This window comes from Sesamum indicum, linkage group LG14, assembly GCF_000512975.1.
Source record: "Sesamum indicum cultivar Zhongzhi No. 13 linkage group LG14, S_indicum_v1.0, whole genome shotgun sequence".
Taxonomy (NCBI): domain Eukaryota; kingdom Viridiplantae; phylum Streptophyta; class Magnoliopsida; order Lamiales; family Pedaliaceae; genus Sesamum; species Sesamum indicum.
The window spans coordinates 4,372,285-4,397,039 of NC_026158.1; the positions used below are offsets into that span (position 1 = coordinate 4,372,285).

At 32.7% G+C, this 24,755-nt stretch overlaps 1 protein-coding gene across 5 annotated transcripts in view; it reads right to left on the bottom strand.

Moving 5' to 3' along the window:
* LOC105176976 (germinal center kinase 1) overlaps window positions 1-13,995 on the bottom strand; it is a 17,604-nt gene extending 3,609 nt beyond the window's left edge. The window contains exons 1-16 of one of the 5 annotated variants that reach the window (XM_020698820.1): window positions 13,631-13,995; window positions 13,482-13,508; window positions 13,047-13,238; window positions 8,978-9,034; window positions 8,364-8,391; window positions 8,165-8,287; window positions 6,935-7,046; window positions 6,623-6,660; window positions 6,442-6,495; window positions 5,888-5,956; window positions 5,556-5,672; window positions 5,407-5,475; window positions 4,069-4,148; window positions 3,536-3,658; window positions 3,207-3,468; window positions 36-122 (exon numbers count right to left, since the gene is read on the bottom strand). In XM_020698820.1, the coding sequence (XP_020554479.1) occupies window positions 36-122; window positions 3,207-3,468; window positions 3,536-3,658; window positions 4,069-4,148; window positions 5,407-5,475; window positions 5,556-5,672; window positions 5,888-5,956; window positions 6,442-6,495; window positions 6,623-6,660; window positions 6,935-7,046; window positions 8,165-8,287; window positions 8,364-8,391; window positions 8,978-9,034; window positions 13,047-13,141 (1,314 nt within the window). In that variant the 5' untranslated portion in view covers window positions 13,142-13,238; window positions 13,482-13,508; window positions 13,631-13,995. Of the gene's footprint in view, window positions 1-35; window positions 123-3,206; window positions 3,469-3,535; window positions 3,659-4,068; window positions 4,149-5,406; window positions 5,476-5,555; window positions 5,673-5,887; window positions 5,957-6,441; window positions 6,496-6,622; window positions 6,661-6,934; window positions 7,047-8,164; window positions 8,288-8,363; window positions 8,392-8,977; window positions 9,035-13,046; window positions 13,239-13,330; window positions 13,418-13,481; window positions 13,509-13,630 lie in introns of those variants that run through there. The other 4 variants (XM_011099980.2, XM_011099978.2, XM_011099979.2 and 1 more) reach the window with 4 other exon arrangements.

Consider the following 24,755-nt stretch of genomic DNA (forward strand, 5'->3'; position numbering starts at 1 on the left):
TATTTTTTTTAAGCTCAACCAAATGATATTCATACCATGGAACTTTGGCTGCTGGACAGGGGGGAAACCTTAACAGCTCTTGGAGACCGTACGACAACAGTTCCTGTACCACTCACATCTTCCTGCGAGTTGAGAAAAAAAGAACATAGGAGTTTGTAGGCATCGTGGTACATATATGGCAATAGATTTTCAATACTCTGCTTTGAGAAACTACAACTTCAATCAACTGTTACGAGCTTTATATTATTTGTCTGTGGATTTGATTATTAAGAAGTTTTATCAAGATAGCACACTGGCGAAAACAAGCCGCATAAGAACTTGCAATAATGTCTATTTCCTGGGGCAACTAATTGGCAAACATGAAGAGTTTGATGTCTAGTAAAGGGTAAAATATACTATACACCCTTTTACTTTTCCCATTGTAACATTTATCACCTTGTCCTTTAAAAGCAATCACTTATGCCTGGAGTTAGTGAACTGGTCAATACAGTTGACCATTAACCCTATTAAGTTTGAAACTCCAATTATTAATTAAAATTTCAAACTGAACAGCGTTAACTTCAACTGCACCCACCGTCAACTCAAGGGGGTAAGTTATGGTCTTTAAAGTTTGGGGGATAACTGTTACAATGGGCAAGATAGGGGCTGGGGGCAAAATGTAGTTTAAGCTTTAATAAACTACAAAGTATACTCGTTGGGATTCAAAGTGTAATCAGTCAGATCCACAGCCCAGAAAATTACCCGAGTGATTTTGAGGCATCAATACAACATGAGATTGCGAAAAGACTTTGCATGATGGATATCATTTTGGAAATCATATTGGCAAATAGGATCTCAATCTAATAGGAGCCAAAGTGTAGTAGGCCAACTTACATGACGGATATTGTTTTTTGGAAATTATATCGACAAATACAAAGGGTGATAACAGGAGCGGAACCAAAATGATCAGACAATAAGAAACTTCATTCTAATTCAACATTAAAGATTGCATTCCCTGTTCTCCATTCTTGGTGCACATATTTGTATATAAGATATGTTAGATCTATTACACATATATTACTTACAATTGTACATGTTTAGAATGATACTTTTCTTTGCTCTAGTTGTCAATTTCTTTGATAATTAAATTGTATTATTTAATGGTGTCAGAGTTAAGTGAAGAGAAAAACACAAGACAAACATTTACGTGGTTCAGTCATATGACCTACGTCCACGAGACAAATGCCCAAAGGGCTAAATCATATTATTTCTCTTAGTTTGGTGGTATAACCTCCACCTCTTTATATAGGTGAATTACAATATTTTCAAAATCAAATCATATAGATATCACAAGAATCACTTCGATTTTGTTGTGATTTTACAGTTATTTGGAGAATCAATTCATGATTCTCAATACTCCCCCTCAAGTTGGACATGGAGATCTTCATTGGAATGCTCAACTTCAACAATGGAAGTCAAAACTTTTCTTCAGGTTCTAAATTACCGAGTCTTTCAATGTGACGCCAAGGGAGGTCAAGGTGTCATCATGCCATGCACACACATCCACAGTAGTGTAAATAGAAACATCAAGTCACACAACCAGTTTTAGGTGCAAAACACCAGTAGAAAGGCACTTAGCCAATCAGAAGCAAGGTCGATCGGAAAAAGAGACCAACAGACAATTTAGGTGTAGAACACCATCAGGTGAAAGGGACTCAGCCCATTAGAAGTAGAAAGGTCGGTTAGAGAATGAGACTGACAGACAAACAGTTTAGGTGTAGAACACCCGTCGTAGTAAAGGCTTGGTGGAGCCAGTGTTGTCAGCATAGCACAAGCAGTGTTGGCGTAGCAGTTAGGGTTCCAGGCGGTGGCGTGGTGCAGCTAGGGTTTCAGCAGGCTCTTTTTTTTTTTTTAACCTGCTCTGATACCATGTCAGAGTTTTAGATAAGTGAAGAGAGAAACAAAATACGAACATTTACATGGTTCGGTCATATGACCTACGTCCACGAAACAAATGTCCAAAGGGCTAAATCCTATTATTCTCTTTTAGTTTGATGATATAACATCCACCTATTTATTAGGTGAATTACATATGTATATAACATAAAAATAAGGAAATATTTCCAGAATCAAATCATATTGATATCACAAGAATCACTAAGATTTTGTTGTGATTCTCCGAATCACAAGAGAATCGCAGCAAAATCTTAGCAATTCTTGTGATATCAATATGATTTGATTTTGGAAATATTTTCTTATTTTTATGTTATACACATATGTAATTCACCATATAAATAGGTGGAGGTTATATCATCAAACCAAGAGAGAATAATATGATTGAACCGTTTGGGGATTTGTCTCGTGGACGTAGGTATGACTGAACCACGTAAATGTTCGTCTTGTATTTCTCTTTTCACTTATCTAAAATTCTGACATGGTATCAGAGCAAGTTTCTCAAAAAAAAACAAAAAACAAAAAAAAGAGAGAGAGAGCGTGCTGAAACCCTACCTATGCGCCGCCGCCGTTGAAACCTAGCTGCGCGCCGCCCCTACCACCCGAACCCCTAACTACTGCACCAACATTGTTTGTGCTATGTAGGCAATACTGGCTCCATCAAGCCTTTATTACGTGTGTTCTACACCTAAACTGTTTGTGTCAGTCCCATTCTCTAATTGAACTTTACTTCTGATGGGTTGAGTCCCTTTAGCCACTTTCGCTACTGATGGTACTCTACACCTAAATTGTCTGTGTTTCTGTTTACACTACTATGGATGTGTGTGCATGGCATGACAATGCCTTGACCTCTGGTGACCTCCCCTAGCGTCACACTAAAAGACATTGGCGATTCAAAACCTAAAGAAAAATTTTGACTTCTATTGTTCAAGTTGAACATTCCAATGTCCAACTTGAGGGGGAGTGTTGAGAATCATGAAATGATTCTCCAAATAACTGTAAAATCACAAGAGAATCATAACAAAATCTTAATAATTCTTGTGATATCTATATGATTTGATTTTGGAGGCATTTCCTTATTTTTATGTTATACACATGTAATCACCTATATAAATAGGTGGGGGTTGTATCATTTTGAATAACTCAAACAAGCTGATTAAGTGTATCCAGCCCTTGGGTTTTATTTGTTAGTTATAAGTCACACAACATGCATAAAAGAAGTGTACAAACATACATCAGCAAAAAGTACACACGAGAGGATAAGAACGCCATACATCTTCATGATAATTTTCTTGCTTGGTTTGATGGTTAGCATCTTTCCTCATAGAGAACTCTGATGAAGTATGAAGCATAGTTCCAGAAGCAGAAGAGCGCTGGTTACCACTATCTAATACCTTGGAGGTAGATTGATTTAATGGGACCTCAGGCTTCCTTTCTCTTACCTGAGGTGGTTTCGCACTTCGAACAGTTCCAGTGCTGCCTGATGCACCAATACTGAAGTCCCATCCAGTATTCCGAAGGCTTGTGGCCTGACTACTGTATTAATAACACTAATGTGACAACCATTAACATAAATCAGGAACTATCAACTCATTTGACTGACCTTGCTCGAATGGTGTCTTCTACTCCCAACTGTCTAACCACCTTAATGGTTCCAGTTGCTTCCGCTGATGGGGTTGGACCATCTTGTGTCTCTTCATTTATTTGAAACTTGGGACGCTCTCTACTAGGTCAAACAATTGCAGGTAGTTAATGAATTTGTGCATTAAACATGGTATAAGCATTTGGAGGTTAAGACACGTCTTGATGTATGTCTCTAGTTTCCACGCATTGTTAGCACCTGACTTCTTGAGCACATAAGAATAAAGTACCACCAATCCAGTATTTAACTTTTATAAAAGATATGTCCTGCACATGTGACTATTATAGGAAAACAGTAGTTAATTGTAGAAACATCACTCAAACCAACTATGAGATATATTATATTATATCAGGCAATAATCATCATCTTCAGTTAACAGGTTTAGGAAAAAATGACTAATATAAGACATTATTCATGAATAGCAACAATAGGTATTTGAAATTGTTTTAAACTTTTAGGTGGTAAAAGAAGTATATGAAGAGAAATTGACAGACCTGATTCTTTCCAAAAGCTTTGGGCTCTTTCTAGCATTTTTGATAAAACGGTGCTTAAGAAGTTCCTTTGCACTTGGTCTCTAAGATTGAAAATGAAAAAACATATGAGATAGAAGAAGAGGCTGTAAAAAGGAAATAAATGAATAAAAGAAAAGAAAAGGTTAGTAAACATGATAGGATAACATATGACAAGCAAGTCTCTAAAATATCTGATACCAAGAACTTAGTCTTTTCTTCATCAGCAGCTGGAGCTGACACATACCTAGTCGAGGATGCAAAGAAGAAACTTAAGTAGTCTGCACTACATTGTTTTAGAGGAAATTCATTCATTAGGATCTACCCTAGTATACAGAACATGTAAAACCATCCACTAGGGATAGCTATGGTAGTTAGTCTAACATCGGAAAGGTATGCTCGCCATCAAGACCTTGAAACAAATACAGGAAAAGAAAGAAACGACTGTCTAGATCTTTCACGACGAACTATCTAATATCTACTTCAATAAGGGGCTTAATCCGTGAAATGTTAGAGGCTATACTTAATAGGATGCTTGAATAGATTAATCTCCATACATCGACGCTCCAGCTGACCGGCTTGCTACTGGCAAAATTCTCAAGGCCCATAGAGCTGTTAAAAAGTTGAAATTACTGCATGCGTTGATGACATAGTCAGAAGCCTTCCCCCACTTATTAGAACACAAATGCAAGTATGCAAATATTTGACCAATAATCACCATTGAGACTCCGAATACTAGTCTCTATTGTCTAGCTCTAAAATCTGCCCCTAAAAGTACAGGAGGTCAGGAAAGTAGAAGAGAGAAACTGAATTTCAGAAATCCATTGCTTTGAAGCAGTATACCAGTCCTCACATTCTATCAATCGGAGATGCAATCGATCGACTCCTTACATCACAGATAACAGTGAAAACTTTCTTCAGGGCCCTTCGATAATTTTAAGTCAATCACTCAAAATAAACAATGTGAAGCATTATCTTAAACTACACGCTATAGTCAATCTTCACGATAACTTCAAGAAAAGCTTCAGATGCCTCATATAACCAATAGATAGGTGCCATTTTATCATCATTGAGACAAATCTTACTCACTTATTATCAGCTTATATTAATGTGGAATTTGGAAAGCATGTGGCGATAATAAAGCTTTGCAAACTCATCTGAAAGATTTGAGGCTTGTTCCAAGCAACCAATAGATAATGATCATTTTGAACCAGCTAAGTATGAGATAATTCATAAATATCCACAGAAGTGAAGAAAACTGCACGTTCTCCAACACTACTAGCACACATATATAGAAGATGTAGGCAAGTTCACTAAAGCTACCTCTGCTGGATTCTTCCTCAAACACAGAGCGACAAATTCTTTCATAGGACGAGAGAAATGCTCATCTAGCTGAATGTCAAAGCAATAACATCAGCTCTACAGATCAAAGAAAGAAAATGGGATTTGCTTACAATCTAGATTCACCAGACCTGCGGTGGATTTTCTCGGGGAATGATGAAAAGCACTCTCATAGGATGGAGATCAGCAAGAGGAGGTTCTCCTTTTGCCATCTCGATTACAGTTATCCCCAAAGACCATATATCTGCCTGTTTCAAGCGAAAGCTTCCAACATTACGGTGAGTAGAAGGATTACAACGAACCACATACACAAACAGTATTAGCAGACTAATGAGAAAAACAATTTTTTATTAATTGATTTTGCCATCCATCCAGACCCAGAGCAAAGAACAGGAATTGGGGGGGGGGGGGGGGGGGGGTGGTGGTGGTTGGCAGTTGGTGGCTGGCTTGACACAAAACAAACCTTCTCATTGTATCCTTCAGCGTTTTGAATTACTTCTGGAGCCATCCAGAATGGTGTTCCTACAAAAGTCTGTAAAGTTCAATTGCATTAGCTTGAAATTTGATGACTTTTTCAATATTACCATTCCAGCTTAATGCAAAGCCAAATTAGAGCATAATGCAATTCAAACCCATCTTAGATAGAAAATAATGTTAAAAACACTGTTTATTATGTACACAGCAACTATGGACATGAACAAAGAATATGTGAATCCATGAAGACAAGTGGATATGAAGTCACAGTCATGATGATTTTATAACCAGTAGTAGTCATATTGTCGAAAATGCGAATAACATGAAGCACCAGGGAGACCATGTCAACACATTCCAAATGGGTAAGTTAAAACTAATGGGGCCCACTCTTCAAGAGACAAATTGAACAGTGCAGAGGAGGCCAGAGCTCCGGCACACTTTTAGAGTAAGGACTTCATATAACAGAAAGTAAAGGTGAAAGGGGTTCAGATCGTCAAAAGTGCAATTTTTGAGCAACAGAATCACAAATTGAGAAAGTGGTACCTTTCTTCTTGAAATTGTCCGAGTTAATTGAGCAGAAACACCAAAATCTGCTACCTGCATCACAAGAAAATAATATATATATATATTGAGACAATATATACTTTCTATCCAAGAAAAGGGATCTCCAAAATAGTGGAATTATTTATAAATTTACAAATTTATCTAACCACGACGATTGTACCTTAACATCACCATTCTCTGTCAACAAAATGTTTGCCGCTGCCAAAACATTATGCAAAAATTACTTTTAAGTTTTAACAAATTCAGGCGAAGGGAAAAAAGAATATAGAGTCAGAAAGACGATGCAATTGCTAGCTGGAAAAAGCAGTCTGCCTCCATAGGAAGATTGAAAAATAAATTGAGAGCTGAGGAAAGAATCTATTGATACTTCACTTCATTGATTTTAGAAATTAAAGGGATGCATGCATGAACGATATGACCCGAGTTCAAGGAGAATTGATTTGGTCAAAAGAAAGGATGTGTTGTAGTGTACCTTTAATATCTCGATGAATTTTTCCCTCATTGTGGAGATACTCAATTGCATGGAGTAAATCACGTATTATACAAGCTATGGAACCTTCATCCAGTGGTTGGTTAGGCTGAATCTGCAGAGGAACAATAACAGTGTATAGATACTGTGAATATCTGAAGCAGTCTTCTTTACGCATAACTTGAGCTAATCTCTATGATTCGAAATAGTTTGTCTCTTTAGGAAACATAGATTCCATAGACCGTGTATTTAAGGAAAGGAAAGAAAGAAATTAACACAGCTAAAGTGGCTCTATGCTAAGTGAAAATGAAACGTAAAAAACATAGCAGCCATCCTTGTACGTGAATGCACTACCTTTTAGTATTTAGCCAATTTGCTGCCATCAACATGAATACTATTTCGTCAACCTCAGAGAGTTCACATTCACTATCGTCTTGTATGCTACTATATATTGAAAGATTCAGGTTTCCACATAAATAATGCTTCTCTCAGAAGAAGGCCTTCGGAAGTAAACGTGAATTTTCCCAGTCAGGAAATAGATGCTTAGGTTGGTGTGCTTCAAGGGAAATGTTTAGAGGACATGCATTCAGGAGTTTGTACAGAGAATATGTGAAGAATGAACATGTGTTTGGTGTGTTTGAGAAATGGTTGATGAGATGTATTTCTACAAAAAAATGCATTAGGGTTCACTTCCTGGGAGGCGTCATATCATGCTTATATAGTATTTTATTTTGGTGTTAGATAAATGTAATGATCGAAAAATATGTAGTTAATTTAGGTAATGATTATTTTTTATTGGTGTAATGCTTGGATATGTATAAAAATATACAGTATATATAGCTGAAAAATATATATGTGTACATAATACCATGATTAGAGCATTTCCAAAAATATTTTGGAGGAAGGGATGCCTTTGTGGGGCCCCCTAAAGGCTTCTATGTCATCATCCAATTCTTGCAAATGTTTTCATTTCCCAGAAATGACTCCCAAGATAGCCTAAGATCTCTAATTGCTAATGTGGAAAACAAGTGGTGACAATCGATATTATGATCAAACATGATATTAATTATTCAACTTATCTGGGAAAAAATGTCACAAATTAACCACAATGTCTCATCCAATGTATAATTTTATTCTGAAGTTTTAAAACATTACAGAGAAGTCTAGGGTGAAAAACTTCCAAATGCTGAAATAGAAAGAAGCAATTAGAAGAAGGATCTACAAGTGCGCTACCAGATCAGCAACAGAACCACCAGCCATGTACTCCATGACTATCCACAGTTTAGTTTGGCGCAAATAAGAACAATAATACTCTGTAATATATGGAGATCGACATTCTGAAAGAACCGCAATTTCCTGTCAACAAAGAAAATGAAGCAAATGTAACTTAATAATTTCAATCCAAACATCTATACAAAAATGTCGAATGTACCTTCTGGATGTCCTCTATCTCATCCTCCCTGTGAGAAAATAAGCAAGTATAAGACGAAGGGAAAGAAGAGCTTAAATTTTGAGATGACAATAAGAACTTATCATTTGATACCATCACAGAGGACTCGCAGCAAAACTGATTTAATCTTATAACACAAGAGCAGATTACTCTTCCATGAAAGTAAAACTCAACAGGTAAGGTTGAACCATTTCAAGGAATGTGTTCCAAAGCAACTTGATACCACGATTACAAATATTATGTCCATTGTCTTCATGTGGAGAACTGAACTCCTTCCAATAAATGCTTTTGCAGAACCATGCCCACTTTTGTTAGATCTAATGCAAACGCAGACATAACTCCACCACGCAATATGTCTCCTCCAATATAACACACATATGCAAATTTGATAGATTGATGAAGGAGAAAGACAAACATAGGTAGAATCAAGATTCTTTACTACTGTAAAGCTTTTAAAATTATTCTTTAAAAATAAAATAAATAAATAAGAAAGAAAGAATCTCATGCAACAGATTTGCAATCTCTATATTAAAATGTTGGCAGAGCCTCATCAAATATTGTATAATAAAAGAGATAATCCCAGTTTATACACTCACGATTCTTCCAAATCAATGACCTTGATGGCAATCTCCTTCTTTAATTCCTTATCAAACCTGCATCAGTACAAACCGGAAAAATCCAATCATTCAAATAGAAGAAAATTCAGCATGCGACTTGAGAAGAAGACTATACTAATACCACTAGATAAGAAATCAGCACGCGTTCATGATTGAATCGCACTCCTACATTCTTTTTCACAATCATATGAGGTTCTAAGTATCACCGTTCATTTTGAATCTTGAATGTGTAAATTATAGCATTGATTTTCAAATCCAACAAATCACAAAGTAAGATCAAGTGCCTGCCAAGGCATGAGAAGCACTAGAAATTCCCTAAATGTTTTTTATCCTGAAATGGTAATTGTGTAAAAGATCCAAAGAATACTCGAACACCATAGTGGTTGAGCAATACATGGTTCTGCTGCTATATAACTGTTGCTCCTCCATGATGCACAGTTATGAATATTGGAGGACATGATGTTTGAATGACTTAGAACATCAGGCTAATAATAAAAAATGATAAGGGAGCAGCTAAATGGTAGAACTTGAACATTTTAAGAAGTCCAGAAGTTGTAAGACAGTGAACAGCAGCTCTCAATGAACAGTAATGTTGTAAGATAATGAACAGTAAAATTGCAGAAACAAAAGTAAAAGACAAAGAATAAAAAGGTCTAGGTTACTTCTAGAATCCTTTCCGCACCCACCCAGCAAAAGAAGCTTTTGGTAATGTGTGGAAAGCTCTATAACACCATTGTGATCTTGCAGATTACATGTCTATTTCTAGGCCTCAATATATCCTAGTCCAACTAGGATCAGACTCTTATGAATAAAATTCGAAGCTAATCAGAATCAATTTCAACCAAGGCAAGTAATTTAACCCCAATAGAAATTAGTATGAGATTGCAATATCCAATTACAGAAAATATTCTGCAATTATCAGTTCATAACTATAGTTAATAAGAAAACCAAGAACAGAAGCTAAAACACTGCTATTAGCTAAAGATAAATCGCATTGCTTTTGAGCTGTCCTTTCATTGCCAGCATCACTGCACAGAAGAGGAATTACAAGACAAGTTATCATAACTAATAATAATAATTGCCAAACAGCCAATCTCAAGGAATGCTATAAATGAGCTCTGGATCTCATACGAGTTGAAGCTCTCCTATGGCCAGACAGATTTCTAAGCGTGTAGGGCCTTAAACGCAACCTTGTAACTTCAGTTCTGTGCACAAACTAGAAAAATCTCATAGTTCACCCCTCCAACTACATACTAAGCTAACCGACATACGAGCATTGGAGAATTAACACATATTCAGTTAACAGGCATACATAGCATCACGAGAAGTTACCATTATAATAACATAATAATTCAAGCACTGCAGCTAATTTACAAATTATAGATTAATTTAAGGGTTAATTACACCTAGACCCCCTCTAAACATTCAAAATTATACTTTTCCCCTAAAAAAACTTTCGAAATTATGCTTGCATCCTCTCTGAGAATTGTCCATTTACAATTGTACCCTTGCCGCCAAGATTTCGACGGAAAATGCTGACGTCAAGAGAAAAAATCTGCATAAACTTTCAAGTTTACCCCCCATTCAACATCTGTATAGATTTATGGACAAAGATACCATAGTAATATTTTAATACTTGTAAGGGGTAAATGTAATACATATAAGGTCAAAAGATCATAATTGTAATAATTGTTGCTGAATTATTGCTATTGGATAAAAAATAGCCATAACTGAATGAAAGAAAACAATCATATGTCAATAATTTATATGGAATGTATGAGGCATGAAGTTAGACGCTAATGTACTTTTTTTTTGCCGAGGGCAGCATTTTCCCTCCAAATCTTAACAGAAGGGATGTAGATATAGTTTTATACAGAGAATTCACAGAATAATTTCAAAAGTTTTTTTTTTTAGGAGAAAGTTTAACTTAAATAAGTTCTACAAAATCAACAAGTTCCTAAATAAGCATTTCACCACATGAAAAATTCCAAAAGTAAATATTCGAAACACAGCTTTTCTAAAGATTAATTGAAATATTGTTCACCTAAGAACATATTTTTCCTAACATAATAAGCATGGGATTCAAAAAGCCTATTTCGAGTTGATCATGAGCCGTCTTAGCACATATCTTCATTTTTTATCATCCATATGCAATGGCATGATTCCATTTACAGCAATCAGAAACTATCCTGGATCAATCCCTTGCTTGTCTCCAAAACCATCATAGCCATATGTTCATTTGCTGGTCAAAATCATCTTCAGAATGTTTAAGTATCAAAACAAACCGTCAATAAATAAATAGCACCACACCAAGTGAGCATCCAAATATTTGACAGACAAAAAAATCAAACACTAAGACAAAACAATAGGCAAGATCTGTTTACAGAAAACTTTTTGCCTACATGCATTAGCTTTCACTGCAAACAAGCAACATCTTAAATGCAGCCAGTCATGTTCGTGAAAAACTGTACAAGGATGCATGCAACAATAGTGAATTACGGAAGCTACCACAAGCATAATCACTCCTGCAAATGAATGAAGTTTTCTTCAGATAAATGCAATTTGAACTCACACAATATAATCCATACTTCACGAACACAATAGCTTATTGTCTTAGAAAAAGAAAATTGCTCTTGTATCATGTTTTTAAGGAGATACAATCGAGTTCTTGTACATACAGAGAAGACCAGAATTTTCCATATTAAAATATGGAAGCATATCTAAGTTGTTATTGTGTCATAATAGGTTCGAGATCCAGCCCAACATAACATCAATAGTAGTGGTTCAACCTCAAGTTGAAATCTTGTCCTTATGACCGCTCAGGAGCTTGATCACACTAGAGATCAGCTCATCATTACAAATGTGAAGCTACACTATGAAGAATGACTATCAACAAGTTTCATATGAGACTCAATAGAACGTCAACACTCAAATGCCCAACGTTCCAAGCTAGCCACCAATGTCTCTTTGAAAACCATCAATATCTTCTATTGACATCACTATTAAGTACAATTGATATTGTGAGTTATGTGATAAGTATACACATATGCTACTGGAACAATACCCTAGTTGCACAGGGATTTGAATTCTGCAAACCAAGCATGAGAAGGCTAGAGCTTGTCATTATGCTAATAATAGCCTGATTTTGTTAAAGATCATTGCAACAACGACTTGCCAGTAGTCCAAGGCACAATTACCTTTAGTTTCGACATTGCAGCATCTACCACCCTATTCAACCAAGAACCTACGAGATACTCCTGAATAATCTACAGGAAATATCGTTTCCTGCATTTTCATGTGCCATGGTAGAAACTTAACATGTGCCTGGCCAATGCTAGCGTCTAAACCGCCAGTTTACTATATGTAGGCCAGCCAAATGTTCATTAAATCTAGGAACAAATTTAAAGCAAAACTGAAGCCTTTTAGTTATCAGCACTCGCAGAGAGATTGCCAGTTGTCACACCAGAATATGGGAGATACAAAAGAAACAGACCCTATCAGAATCAGAGGATTCCACAAAATCCAACCACATCCAGAATGTGTTTGGCACAAGTAATGGCTTGCGCATTGATATTTATTCAAACCACAAACAATTAGTTACAGAAGTTATCCCTTAAGATCGGCGCATTCATGTTATCAGCTGTAAGATCTATTATATGCAACAATGATATCTATCTCACCTAGTAATCTTTTCTTGACAAATAATGACATATTAAGAAGCATCTATCAAAAGATTTAGTCAAATATTCACACGTGCATGCATAATGGGGAAGCTGCTCGTTGATGTTTACATGATTTAATTGAACCTGACTTATTTTTCTCATGCATGCATAAACGAGCAAATTGTGTGAACGCGGGGAAGTTTCTCTTTCTCTAGTTCATCTAAATGTCAAAATCTGTTGAACACTTTCATTTCACTTTGTACTTCAATAGGCCAAACATTTCATAGCTCAATGAAGTTGCAAACTGTACTAGCTAAACTTCTGACAACATATCAATGGGACTAGAGAGCAATAGGATTCCCACAAAAATTAGTTCTAGACCTTACCCTCTGTAAACATCCCCAAAAGAACCTCTTCCAATGAGCTCCAAATCACAAAATCTGGATCCTGAGGCCTCTAGTAGAGCTGCCGCATCTTCCATTATGCATGTATTTTTACGAAACTTCCTTCTTCACATTCTTAGTGAAAATAGCAAATGCTCCAACAGAAGAACCATAGCCACCTATAACCGATGAATTCTGCAAAAATCATAACATGGGCCAACTGATTTTACTCTGTTTCCCGTTTCAGAACCATCCAAAATATGGAAAAAGCGCTAAAACAACTTAACTCAATAAGACTGGATCAATATATGAGATCAAACCAATCATAAGAAATCTAAAACCCAAACTGCAACATGGCAATGCAGTGTCCCTCTTATATATGACGAAATGTCCGAGTTAGGTGAAGTAGGGATGCTAAAGAGACTGCGCAACAAATACCTTACAATTCTTCGTAAAATTAAAATTCTTGACCCGCAAATCAACCGAAGGATTGCCAAACAAACACTCTATCAGTGACTTCAATGCGAGGCATATTTTTTGCCTTCCAAGAAAAGAATTATTGTTGAAAAAAAAAAAAGAAAACTAACCTTGGCAATGCGGATTTCAGGAATGGTTTCAAGATTTACATCTTTCAACAAGAAAAACAACAAATTAGCGAAATCAAGTGAAACTTCAGATCCTCGTACGGGTTTCTACATACAGACACATGCATGCAATCCCTTTGTTTCTCCTCTGCTGATTCGTCTCTGGTTTTTCCGAGTGAGAGAACGGATCGATAAAAGCGAAAATTTGGCGTTTTTTCGCAAGAATATAAATGGAAATTACACATCGTGATTACTAACAGATTAAGCATAAAGATGAGGGATTTGGGCCGGAATCGGATCGCCTTGAAATGGACCCGGGTCAAAATTGGAAAGCAAATTTACCAACTACTTGGTGCAATGCTCCCTTCCATTTCCATTTTCGTTCATGTCTATAGCGTCATGCACCGTCGCGTTTGCAATAGCTTCTTTTTTACGGTGAAAATAAATTATAAAAAGAAATTATAAATTAAGTAGTATTAAAAGTTGAGGTTATTTTAAAAATAAAAATAAAAAGTAAAAAAAATAAAATTATAGTATTAAAAAAAATTATATATATAAATTGCAAAAATTGATAATCAGTTGCTTATAATTTTTTATTTAAATCAATTTAATTTAAGCAATTCAAAAGTAGAAATTATGAAACAAAAATACTTTTTTTAGCTTATAGTCGGTAAAAAGCTTATAAGTTCTTATATTTAAAAAAAAAACTAAATAATATTACAAAATCATATGGCAATGGAATTTTTATTTATATTTATATGTTAATATTATTTTAGATGAGATAATTAATAATTATTGAAGGGCAAGGCAAATTTTAAAATTTCCACAACTCACCTAAATATTTAATGGATTGGAACACTTATAAGTAAATATATTAGTTCAGACTTGATTAGACCCAATTGATTGGATTGGAGTTTTTATTTTATTCTAATTCATGTGGTATTTTTTTGTTCAATTTAATAAAATACATATTATGTGTACTAAGATTACACCATCTATTTATTTAAGACGATTTTATATACGTGATTTGTATATATTAATTAAAATAAAAGATGTAATATGATTTGAATAAAAATTACAACAGGCTAATTAAAATGAAGCCGAATTAGAATTTAGAATATAATTCGAAAAAATGGTCCGTTGGTATTGGGTCCGCAATACCACTTAGGCCTTGTTACTTGTGGGGGGTTGGGATGGATGTCTCAAAATATGCAGCCCAACTCTTTGTTTGTTTGCATTTAGGGCGGCCCGAATGTATATCACTCGAGCTCGTGATAAATCATGATAAAGAGATGATTTAAATTTCACCAAATCTAGTGAGATTTATTATCCCACCAAACCCCCTTGAGGGAGATTGCATATGGTGAGATTTGATTGGTCCAACCGAGCTTGGGCTACTAATGTCTTATGGGCTGCTCGTAGATGGAGAGACAAACACTATGTTTCTATGGCCTACCGCGCTCTTTTAGCCTCGTGTGTGTACCATATCTGGCGTGAGCGCAACATTAGTCTATTTGATGAAGTACATAGAGATGCACGCACTGTGGGTGCGCTGATGGTTTGAGATGTACAGCAAAGGATTCATAGTGTAGAATTACCTACTGTTATTAACACTTGTGTGTTTTATTGCTTATGGCGGATTCATTGGCCTATCGAGAAAACCGCTTAGATTAAGCAAGATGTATTGTACTATTATACTTTTTTTACTTAATGAAATTTACCTTCATCGAAAAAAAAAAAAAGAGATTGCATATGTGATTTTATACATTGATACCTAAATATGAAAATGTTTATTCAAAATAACCCCAGTCTTTTCTCGATATCTAAATTACTTGATTTATTTCTCTCACTTGTTTTTGAAATTTAGTTTTATCCCAAATATTATCAATGATAAGGTATATAGTATGACAATTTAATTTCACGTCATATTTTATCCATTATTAATTTATCTCAACTTAATCATATCCTTCAAAGTAAATGAGGCCTTAGCTCATAAGTATTAATTCATTTTTCATAAATATACATACAAGTTACGTTTATACCCCTTATTTATAATCTATTTATACAAATCATCCTTATTTTTTGCATTAATGATAGAAATCACCATTGACAACTAGAACAAGCAGAGGTAATTTGCATAATAATGTTGACGTTTCTTGAATGTATGTGTAATTTTTTAAAAAGTATGGGTGATATGTATAAGTAGTTTTGACATTTCCGATGAGTGTATTGTACAATTTTTCAAAGGGATAATTACACTCCTCTCTCCTAATTATACATAGATCCCCATAGTTTGAAAAAATTACATTTAGCACTCATGAGGTTACTTCTATCTAGCAAATAAGTTCCTTCATTAGTCAAATAGCGGACATTAACAAAAAAAATAAATGAAAATCAATACTTACCCACGATTGATTAATTACTGATTTATTGCAGGTCAAATAATTTTTTTCTGACCAAGCTATCCTTACAATGAGAAGATATACCCCTCACATGCATTAATATGTGAAGACGTATGGGGGTAATTTGATCATAATAAGATTTATTTGATTTGCAATAAGTCAATAATAATCAATCAGGAGTTAATCTATATTTTTCTCTGATTTTTTTATTAATATCAGCAAATTCAGTGAATTTTGCCTAATTGAGTGACTTATTTGTTAAATGAAATCAATCTCAAAGGTGTTAAATATAACTTTTCAAACTATAAAGGATCTACGTATAATTGTACAAAATATCAGGAACTGAAAGTGTAAACTATCTCTTTTTCAAAAGATAGGAATGATTGGGATTATAAATGTAGTAATCCTTACATAAAATCAATCAGAAAAACAATTCAGGCCCAATTAGATATCAGTGGTAAGGGGTCATGCCCAAAATATGTGAATTGGATAGCGGCCCAAGAGCTTAGTGGGCTTTGTTGCTTTATTTTGGGCTTTCTCATAACTGGTCATCTTATGCATTTTGGCCCAGATTGATGTTCCTTGTTTGGACGTGCTCTTTCATTTTATTTTGTTTTTTAAAAAATATATCGATATTTTTAAATTAATTAGTATACGACTAGTACAATATTTAGTATGACATACATCAATATTTTAAAATTAATTAATATATTTAAAATAAATAAAAAAGTAATATGTTATTATTAAAATAAATTACATATCTATATGCGTAAGTCTCAAATTCACAATCTCTAGTTCGAAAGGGCTGAATGTTGATTGCTATTAACTTTTTTTTGAATAATTAATTTTTAAAATATTTTTTTCCATAATCAAATTAATTAGACTAAATTTAAAAAAAGTGCCACTCACTCTAATAGAAGATCAATCAATTTTGAATTAATAATAAATACAATCTCATCAACTAATACATATATATTTCAATTTCTACACAAAAATATATATAAAAATAAAATACAAAAAATCGGCTCCCTTAAAATTTATCATAATTATCATCATTATTTAAAAAATTATAAATACTCTCATAAAATTAACGATCGTCTAACAAATACTTTCTGCAATGAGTTGTTATGAGAGGATATCTAAATTATCATAAATACCAAAGGTACGTGTAAATTTTCAATTAACGAGGGAATAATTATAGGGATAATTAAACTCCCATTTTATAAGATTTAGTTTAATTGCATATAAACTCCTGTAGTTTGAAAAATTACATTTAGCACCATTGAGGTTTGCTTCCGTCTAACAAATAATTCCATCTGTTAGTGAAAATTCGTCGAATTTACTGATATTAACAAAAAAATAAAAAAAATTTATATTTATACTCAATTAACTTATTGCTCACTTACAACAGGTCAAATAAATCTTTTTATAACCAAATTATCCTCATACATCTTTACACACTAATGCATGTGTGGGGTATATCTTCACCATTATAAGAATAGTTTAGTCCGAAAAAATTATTCAATCTGTAATAAGTCTGTTTTAAGCCAATCAAAAGATAAATATTAATTTTCGTTTATTTTTTTTTTATTAATATCAACAAAAGTTCTACAAAATTTGACTAACGAATAAACTTATTTGTTAGACGAATGCAAATTTCAGGAGTGGTAGATATAATTTCTCAAACTACAGAAGGTCTATGTATAATTACACTAAAGTTTAAAGAAAATTTAACCCCCAAAATAAAAAAGATTATGCTATCAATTATTTCGAATTATTAATATTAATGATGTAATAATTAATGAAGTGTTAGGTGAGATTGAGAAAGATTAAGGTCGAAAAATTGAGGGGGGATGTGGGGCCCAAAATGATACGGGTCGTGTGGGTAGCATCCGAGGGCCGGGGCGGTCAATGCGGAGGAGCTGAACAAGATTAGCTTAGATTCACGTACTCCCCTGCCCGCCACCGCGTTCCCCTTCTTTCTCTCTTCAGACGCTCCTCTTCCCACGCGCCAATCGTCCCCGGCCTTGGGTGGGACCGTATCAATTAAATTCATGCTGCATTCGTTATTTCATGTGTTGAATAAAAGAGATAATTATAATTTTTTTTAAATTTATTACAATTACACGTAAATTATATATTTAATTTGGTATTTTTAAAGTTTGTTTTAGTTTAATAAAATGAATTATTCATTAGTCAAAATCCACACAATCTAGTGATATTAATATGCAAACATAAGGATAATTCAATCATAAATTATTTATTTGACATGTAATAAATCAGTACTAAGTCATTGGATGGACTGTTTTAACTAACGGACCGGAGGGATTATTTGTTAGACAAAAGCAAACCTTATGGATACTAGCTGTAATTTTTCAACCACATATGGTCTACATGTAATTACACCAAACTCAGAGGAGGATAATGTAATTATTCCTTAAATAATGACATCTACACTCACTCGGCAAGAGTTGAATGTAGTACCACTACCGGTAATATATTACATTAATGCTTTTCTTTCCATTTCTTTTTTATTTTAATCTAAAACACTGAATCATAAAAAAATTACAAAATCGATTCGTTAATTAACCCAAACACATTTTCGTTCTCACATGAAAATCTGTATAAAATTGTAGAAAATAAGGTTTAGAAAAATCGACAAATAATATTTTTACACAAATAGATTAAGAAAGAGGAAAATTCAACAACATATCGGTTACGAATCAGATTGTTCTATTGCGTAACTCACAATTACTCAAATCCAATTTCTTTTTTTTCAGTCATTAAACTAAATAAATTGCATTTCAATTGTTGATTAAATTATACATCACCGATACTTTTTCATTGCATATTATAAATGGTTTATTATATTACATTTATCTATAATAAATTAGTAATATATTATTAAAAATAAAATAAAATATAATCAGGACAACTCTCGTTCGGGTCCGAATGAACTCAAGACCCGCTCCAGCTCAAAATGGGTCCTATTAAATAGGTTGTGCTATCTATTTTTTTAGACTCGAATCCATCCCATTAAAATCGAGGACCTAAAACGAAAACAAATAATAAAAAAAAATTGAAGCGTGGGAAATAATAATAAATAAATAGTGAAGGAAATTGGAAACTCGTGAGGAGCGCGTGGGGAGGGGGGAGCGTAGGGAAGTGAAAATCGAGAGAGAGATGCCGAAGAGAAAGGATACAGTGCCCCGCAATTCGTGCGCTTCCCTTTCTTTATGAGAAACGATGCACCGACTCACTGCCATGTCACGTGCTCACGTGACTCCTTAATCTCATATTCTCTCCCTTCTTTTCTTTAATATATATTAATTTATTATTACAATTATTATAATAATAATAATACAAGTAGCTTTGTTTTTGTTCTATCTTTTCTCCCTGCACTGCCCAGTCCTACTTTGATCAGAACACTCCCAATTTTTCTACGTCCACTCCTAGGTTGTAGAGATAATTATATCGCTCCCTCGTGAGATTTGGTGAAATTACATATAATTTTTTTATAATTTAAAAAATTATATTTAGTATCCGTGACACGTATATTTTCATCTAACAAACAAATTCATATCTTGTATACCTTCACATGCTAATACATGTGAGAATATGTATTTTCACCGTTTTAAGAGTAGTTTGATCAGAAAAGATTTAATTGATGTTCGATAAATCAGTAATAAGGTAATCGGAGTAAATATAAATTTTTATTTAATTTTTTTATTAATATCAATAAAATCAGCGAATTTTAACTAACGAAAAAATTTAAAAAATAATGTCTTAAATACTAAATATAATTTATTAAATTACAAAAAATTTATATATAATTACATCAAAATTCAACATTACGCAATGCAATACCCTTAAAAATTTTTTCACCATGTAAATAACAACCAAATTAGATAAATGCAAGGTAATTTACATTGGCCCACTTCCACATGCAATTCTTGAAATTTGTGATAAATTTTCTGGTTCTACATTTTAAATATTTTTACTTTTCTTTTATTTTATCGTCACGCCCTGAACCGACAACGGATATGAGAATTTCCTCCACACTCTCATTGATTGCATTACGAAATTCAATTATAAATAATTCACTGAAAAGGGATATCATTTTTATACTGAATATAGTAAAGAATACTAACCGCCGGAAGAATAGAGGGTGTTTGGATAAGCTTATTTAACACATCATATAAGTTCCTATAATGTTTTAAAAATTTTAAAATATTTAATCTTATTTTAAAACTAAATTTTAAATTTTTTGGATAAATAAGATACCAAAACTTATAAGATATTAGAGTATTTGACATAATAATTTTTTCACACTGTAATAATGATTAAAAAAAGCCATCAAATATAAATAGAGACTTTTGCTTTGGAAGGAAAAATATCGATTATATGAAAGGTAAATGTGCAATAGATTAAAATTATGAATGTCTTTCGTTTATTGAATAATAAGATTAAAGAATTTAGAAAATATTTTAAAAATAGTTGGCTGAAGTTAGCTCCTTTTAAAGAGCTCATAAGATCCAAACATCTTACATTAAGATTTTATAAGTTTTTCAAAAAAAATCGTGAGACGACTTTTGAAAGTTTATTAGTTCTCAAACATCTAAAGATATTTTGAGGAGCTTATAAGCTTAGTCAAACGCCCTTTTAATTTTTTCTTATTTTCAACAATAAGCTTATAAACGTCTGCAAATATCCCCTCAATACTACTGTATATCATGTACTCGAATCCCGAGCGCACGCATAAGGTAAAAAAAAAAGAAAAAAAAGTGAAGCATTTAGAACCGAATTGGATTTTCAAATAATTTTTTTTTTGCATCTTCTATTAATATACACACATTGTGTATATAAAATATTTTTTAAAATAAAATATACGATGTCATTTTTATATACGTAATATATATAAATCGATTGGAGCAAAAGATTGAATAGAGTTTGCAATAAAAAATCCAATCAGTTGAAGAAGAGGGGGAGAGCTGCCTTAGCCTTGAAGGGAGGTTTGGCGAAATGAAAAAAAGGAGTGCCCAAATCCAAGATTATTTTATTTTATTTTTTAAAAAAAGGTCTAAACTGAGACCGTACGATTTATTTATGATTGCCCCAAGTCTTTCCAACTGATGCTAATATTTAAAAAAAGAAAAATGATATTATATTATAATATTAAAATATGTAATGAGGTCAGGGTGTCTCCTACTGCCTTTTGACCAGTAAAGATTCTGTTGCCCCATTTAAATTCCTTAATTATCCTTACATCCTCTTTGTCCTTCCAATCTTTTTTGTTTTTGTTTTAAGAATAATAATAATTATTATAATTAACTCTTTTAAAATTTATTATAATTATAAATATTTTATTATTATTTAAAAAATTACAAATATCACCTGGACTTAACAGCCATTTAACAACTATGACAAAGGGTATTTGTCAGACGACCGTGAAAATGGTAATTAAGATAAATATCAAGAAAACCCATCGTAGTTTACTTAATATTTAAAAATAAAAAAAAGAATAAGGTAAAAATAAAGTATTTTTTGATTTTTTTAGGGCAGAAGAGAGTGACCAGTGCATCAATTTTGTGAGTTAAGGGTCAGTCTTAGCTCAATAATAATAATAATAATAATAAAGATAAGATATCACATAGCCTACTGATATTTCATACTAATTATATGATATGTGTGTAACAAAATTTTTTTTATTTTGCCACAATAATGATAATTTTGTATATATATAAATTCAATAATGATAAATTTTGTGTATTAAATGTGAATTGTGTGTAGTTTTCTGTTCGAATGATTATCGACTGTTCAACTGTAAAAAAGTACTAATCACGTATACAAATTATTAAAAAAAAATTGTCGATCTATATATGTATACACTATTACTTATTGCCGTCATAAATTAAATACGAATTTCAGGTTATTAATTTGTAACTGTGGCAAAATGAAAATTGTCGTGAAATATTGGATTGGATCTGTAATTTTTTGATATTTTTATGTAATAGATTTTTAATAAATACCATTTGTTATGATAGTGCCTAGGTTATATTACGATGTTGGATTAAAACATCTCTTTTTTGTGTCAAATGGACGAGAGTATTTATTCCTTTACATTTTTAACAGGGTAAAATATATTACCAGTCGTCGAGGTTAGGTCGAAATACACAAATATTTTTTATTTATTTTTTAATTACAGTTACTCCTTAAGATTATAATTGTAATTACAAATATAATTCCTGAAAAATAGTACAGCAACAACCCTCAGGGGGTGTAGTTGTAATTTTATAAAATATATGGAGTATTTGTGTAATTTGACCTAACATCAGGGAGCACTAACGTAATTTACCCTTTTTAACATGAAAATAAGGAACTTCTAGCATCTCGATTCTAATATCTGTTAAGAGTGTCGAACGAAGTGGTAGCTTTCTCTGGAAAATGACTATTTTGAAGGCATTTTAGATGCATCATGCCACACTGATGTCTTGTTGTGCGAGATATTGTCCAGTTTAATTTTATATGAACCGTATGATTTTATCATGAGAAGGCAGTTAGCTAAGTACGTCGAGTAGGTCTTGGTACTTATAAGTTACTCAAGCTCTTTGTGTGTAGCTATTATGAGAAACAAGTTAGAATCATCAATCCCCGAATTAGGGCTTTGGAATGAACATGCGGCCTCATTTTTGTGATTAATTCGAATATATCAAAATTGATTTGAGTAAAGATTTTTCTTCTCGTCTTCTATGTTTGTAAGAGCACAGTAATAATAAGAATACCTCACATTGAAAAGATTATAAATTTCATTTTATTAATATTGGTATTATTACTTTATATAAATATCAATTCTTTTTTTCTCTCTCTCTCTCGTACACGCATACATGTATATATGGATAAATTATAACGAATTTTTCTAATATTTAATATAGAAAAATATAATTACTTTCTTAATATCTGATGAAATTCTATAATTCATAGAACGGACCCTAAAATCGTCAACCTTTTTTTTTTTTTTTTATGAAGAACAATTAAAGATTTGTAAACAAACCGGAGCAGATAGATGAAATTTTTTGAAAAACTATCCACTTAGTTCATAAAAAAATATAAAAGTTAAAAAAAAATTTATAATCCATAGTCCATAAGAATATTTTGGACAGTTCACCATAAAAAATAAATAAAAATCTAATAGAGATTAACAGATTGGACTAGCTGCTGGACAACCATTAAAATTAGAAAGTATTGATAATTTTTCAAATAACAAAAGAAATATTTATAATTATGTCAAATTCTGAAAAAAATTATTTTATTTTACTATATATATGGATTATTTTTTACTAAGTTTCTCTTTTTCACCGTCAACGAATGTTTGGTGAAATAGTATTTCTTTAAAAATCTGTACCTGTAGTGTTAGATAATCAACAATCTTTTGAGACAGAAATTGGAAAATCATGACCAATCAGGTTCATCTTAAACCTATTTTTAAATATAAGCGCTTATCAATTTATCCTAAAAATAAATAAAAAAATTATTTTGTGTTATCTATACTATAAAAAAAGAAAATACTTTTTTATCTCATAAAGGACGGTTATGACACCGTAAAATTAATTTTATTATTATGCCAATAATATTCCTGAATTGATTTTATTTCCCCCCCCGCCTCTTTACTGCTTTCTTTCTTTCTTTTTAGAAATATGATGTGTTGGTTTATATATAATTTTTTTATGCATAATATATTTTTAAAATATAAAATATTATTTATTGTATGCGCGCAAGGACGACGTGCCACGACGGCTAGTTCTTAAAAATAAATTAAAAAAATTATCTTTGTTTTACACCTTTTATTTTTGAACTGTTTAAATTAAGTTGGTTTGAGTCAAATGCTACAAGCAGCTCACCACCAACTTCTGCATGTCATTAATAACATTGTACGCATTAAGTTGTTTTTCCAAACGCTACAACTTCAATTTTTCTTCACTTTTAACTTTTGTTTTCAAGCACTCCAAATTTTACCACAACTTATTTCACCACAAAAGCAGAAGTTATTGCAAACATCTCTTTAATCGGTGAAGTTGATGTTATATTATAACAAGGCCATGGGTTCAAGATCCACCTTCGTACGGATTTGTTATTATATATTAATAGTAATTATTGAATAGTACAGATATTTTATATTGATGGCTAATATATCGATTAATAATCACACTTACAACCCTAACATATAGTTTATTTACAAAAATAATCCATATTTTTTGCGTAATTACAAAAACCATTTCTAACTATCAGAAAATAGGAATAATTTATATAAATATGATATTCTTGTGGGATGTATATATAATTTTTTAAAAAATAAGAATAATTTATATAAACAGATCGTAAATCAAGACGTATAAATATAATTCGACAGAGATTGAAATCATAATGTAAGCCAGCTGCATCATTCAACATGACAATGTTAAAAACATTAATAGTATGGTTTCAACTGTGGAGAAGTGATTGTTTTCCTTTTAAATTCCATGATTAACTAATTTTGTAAGGCTGAATGGTCAAGAACCTAAAAAGCTGTGAAGCCTATTTGGGCAGGAAAGCATTTCCATCTCCGCAATGAACGCAGTAATCCGACATCATCTATTCAAGTCTGTGAATCATGCGCCACACACCCCCCTTTACTTGGTCACCTCATGCCAAATTCTGGTAAATATTCGTGTTAATTACATGATCGGTGT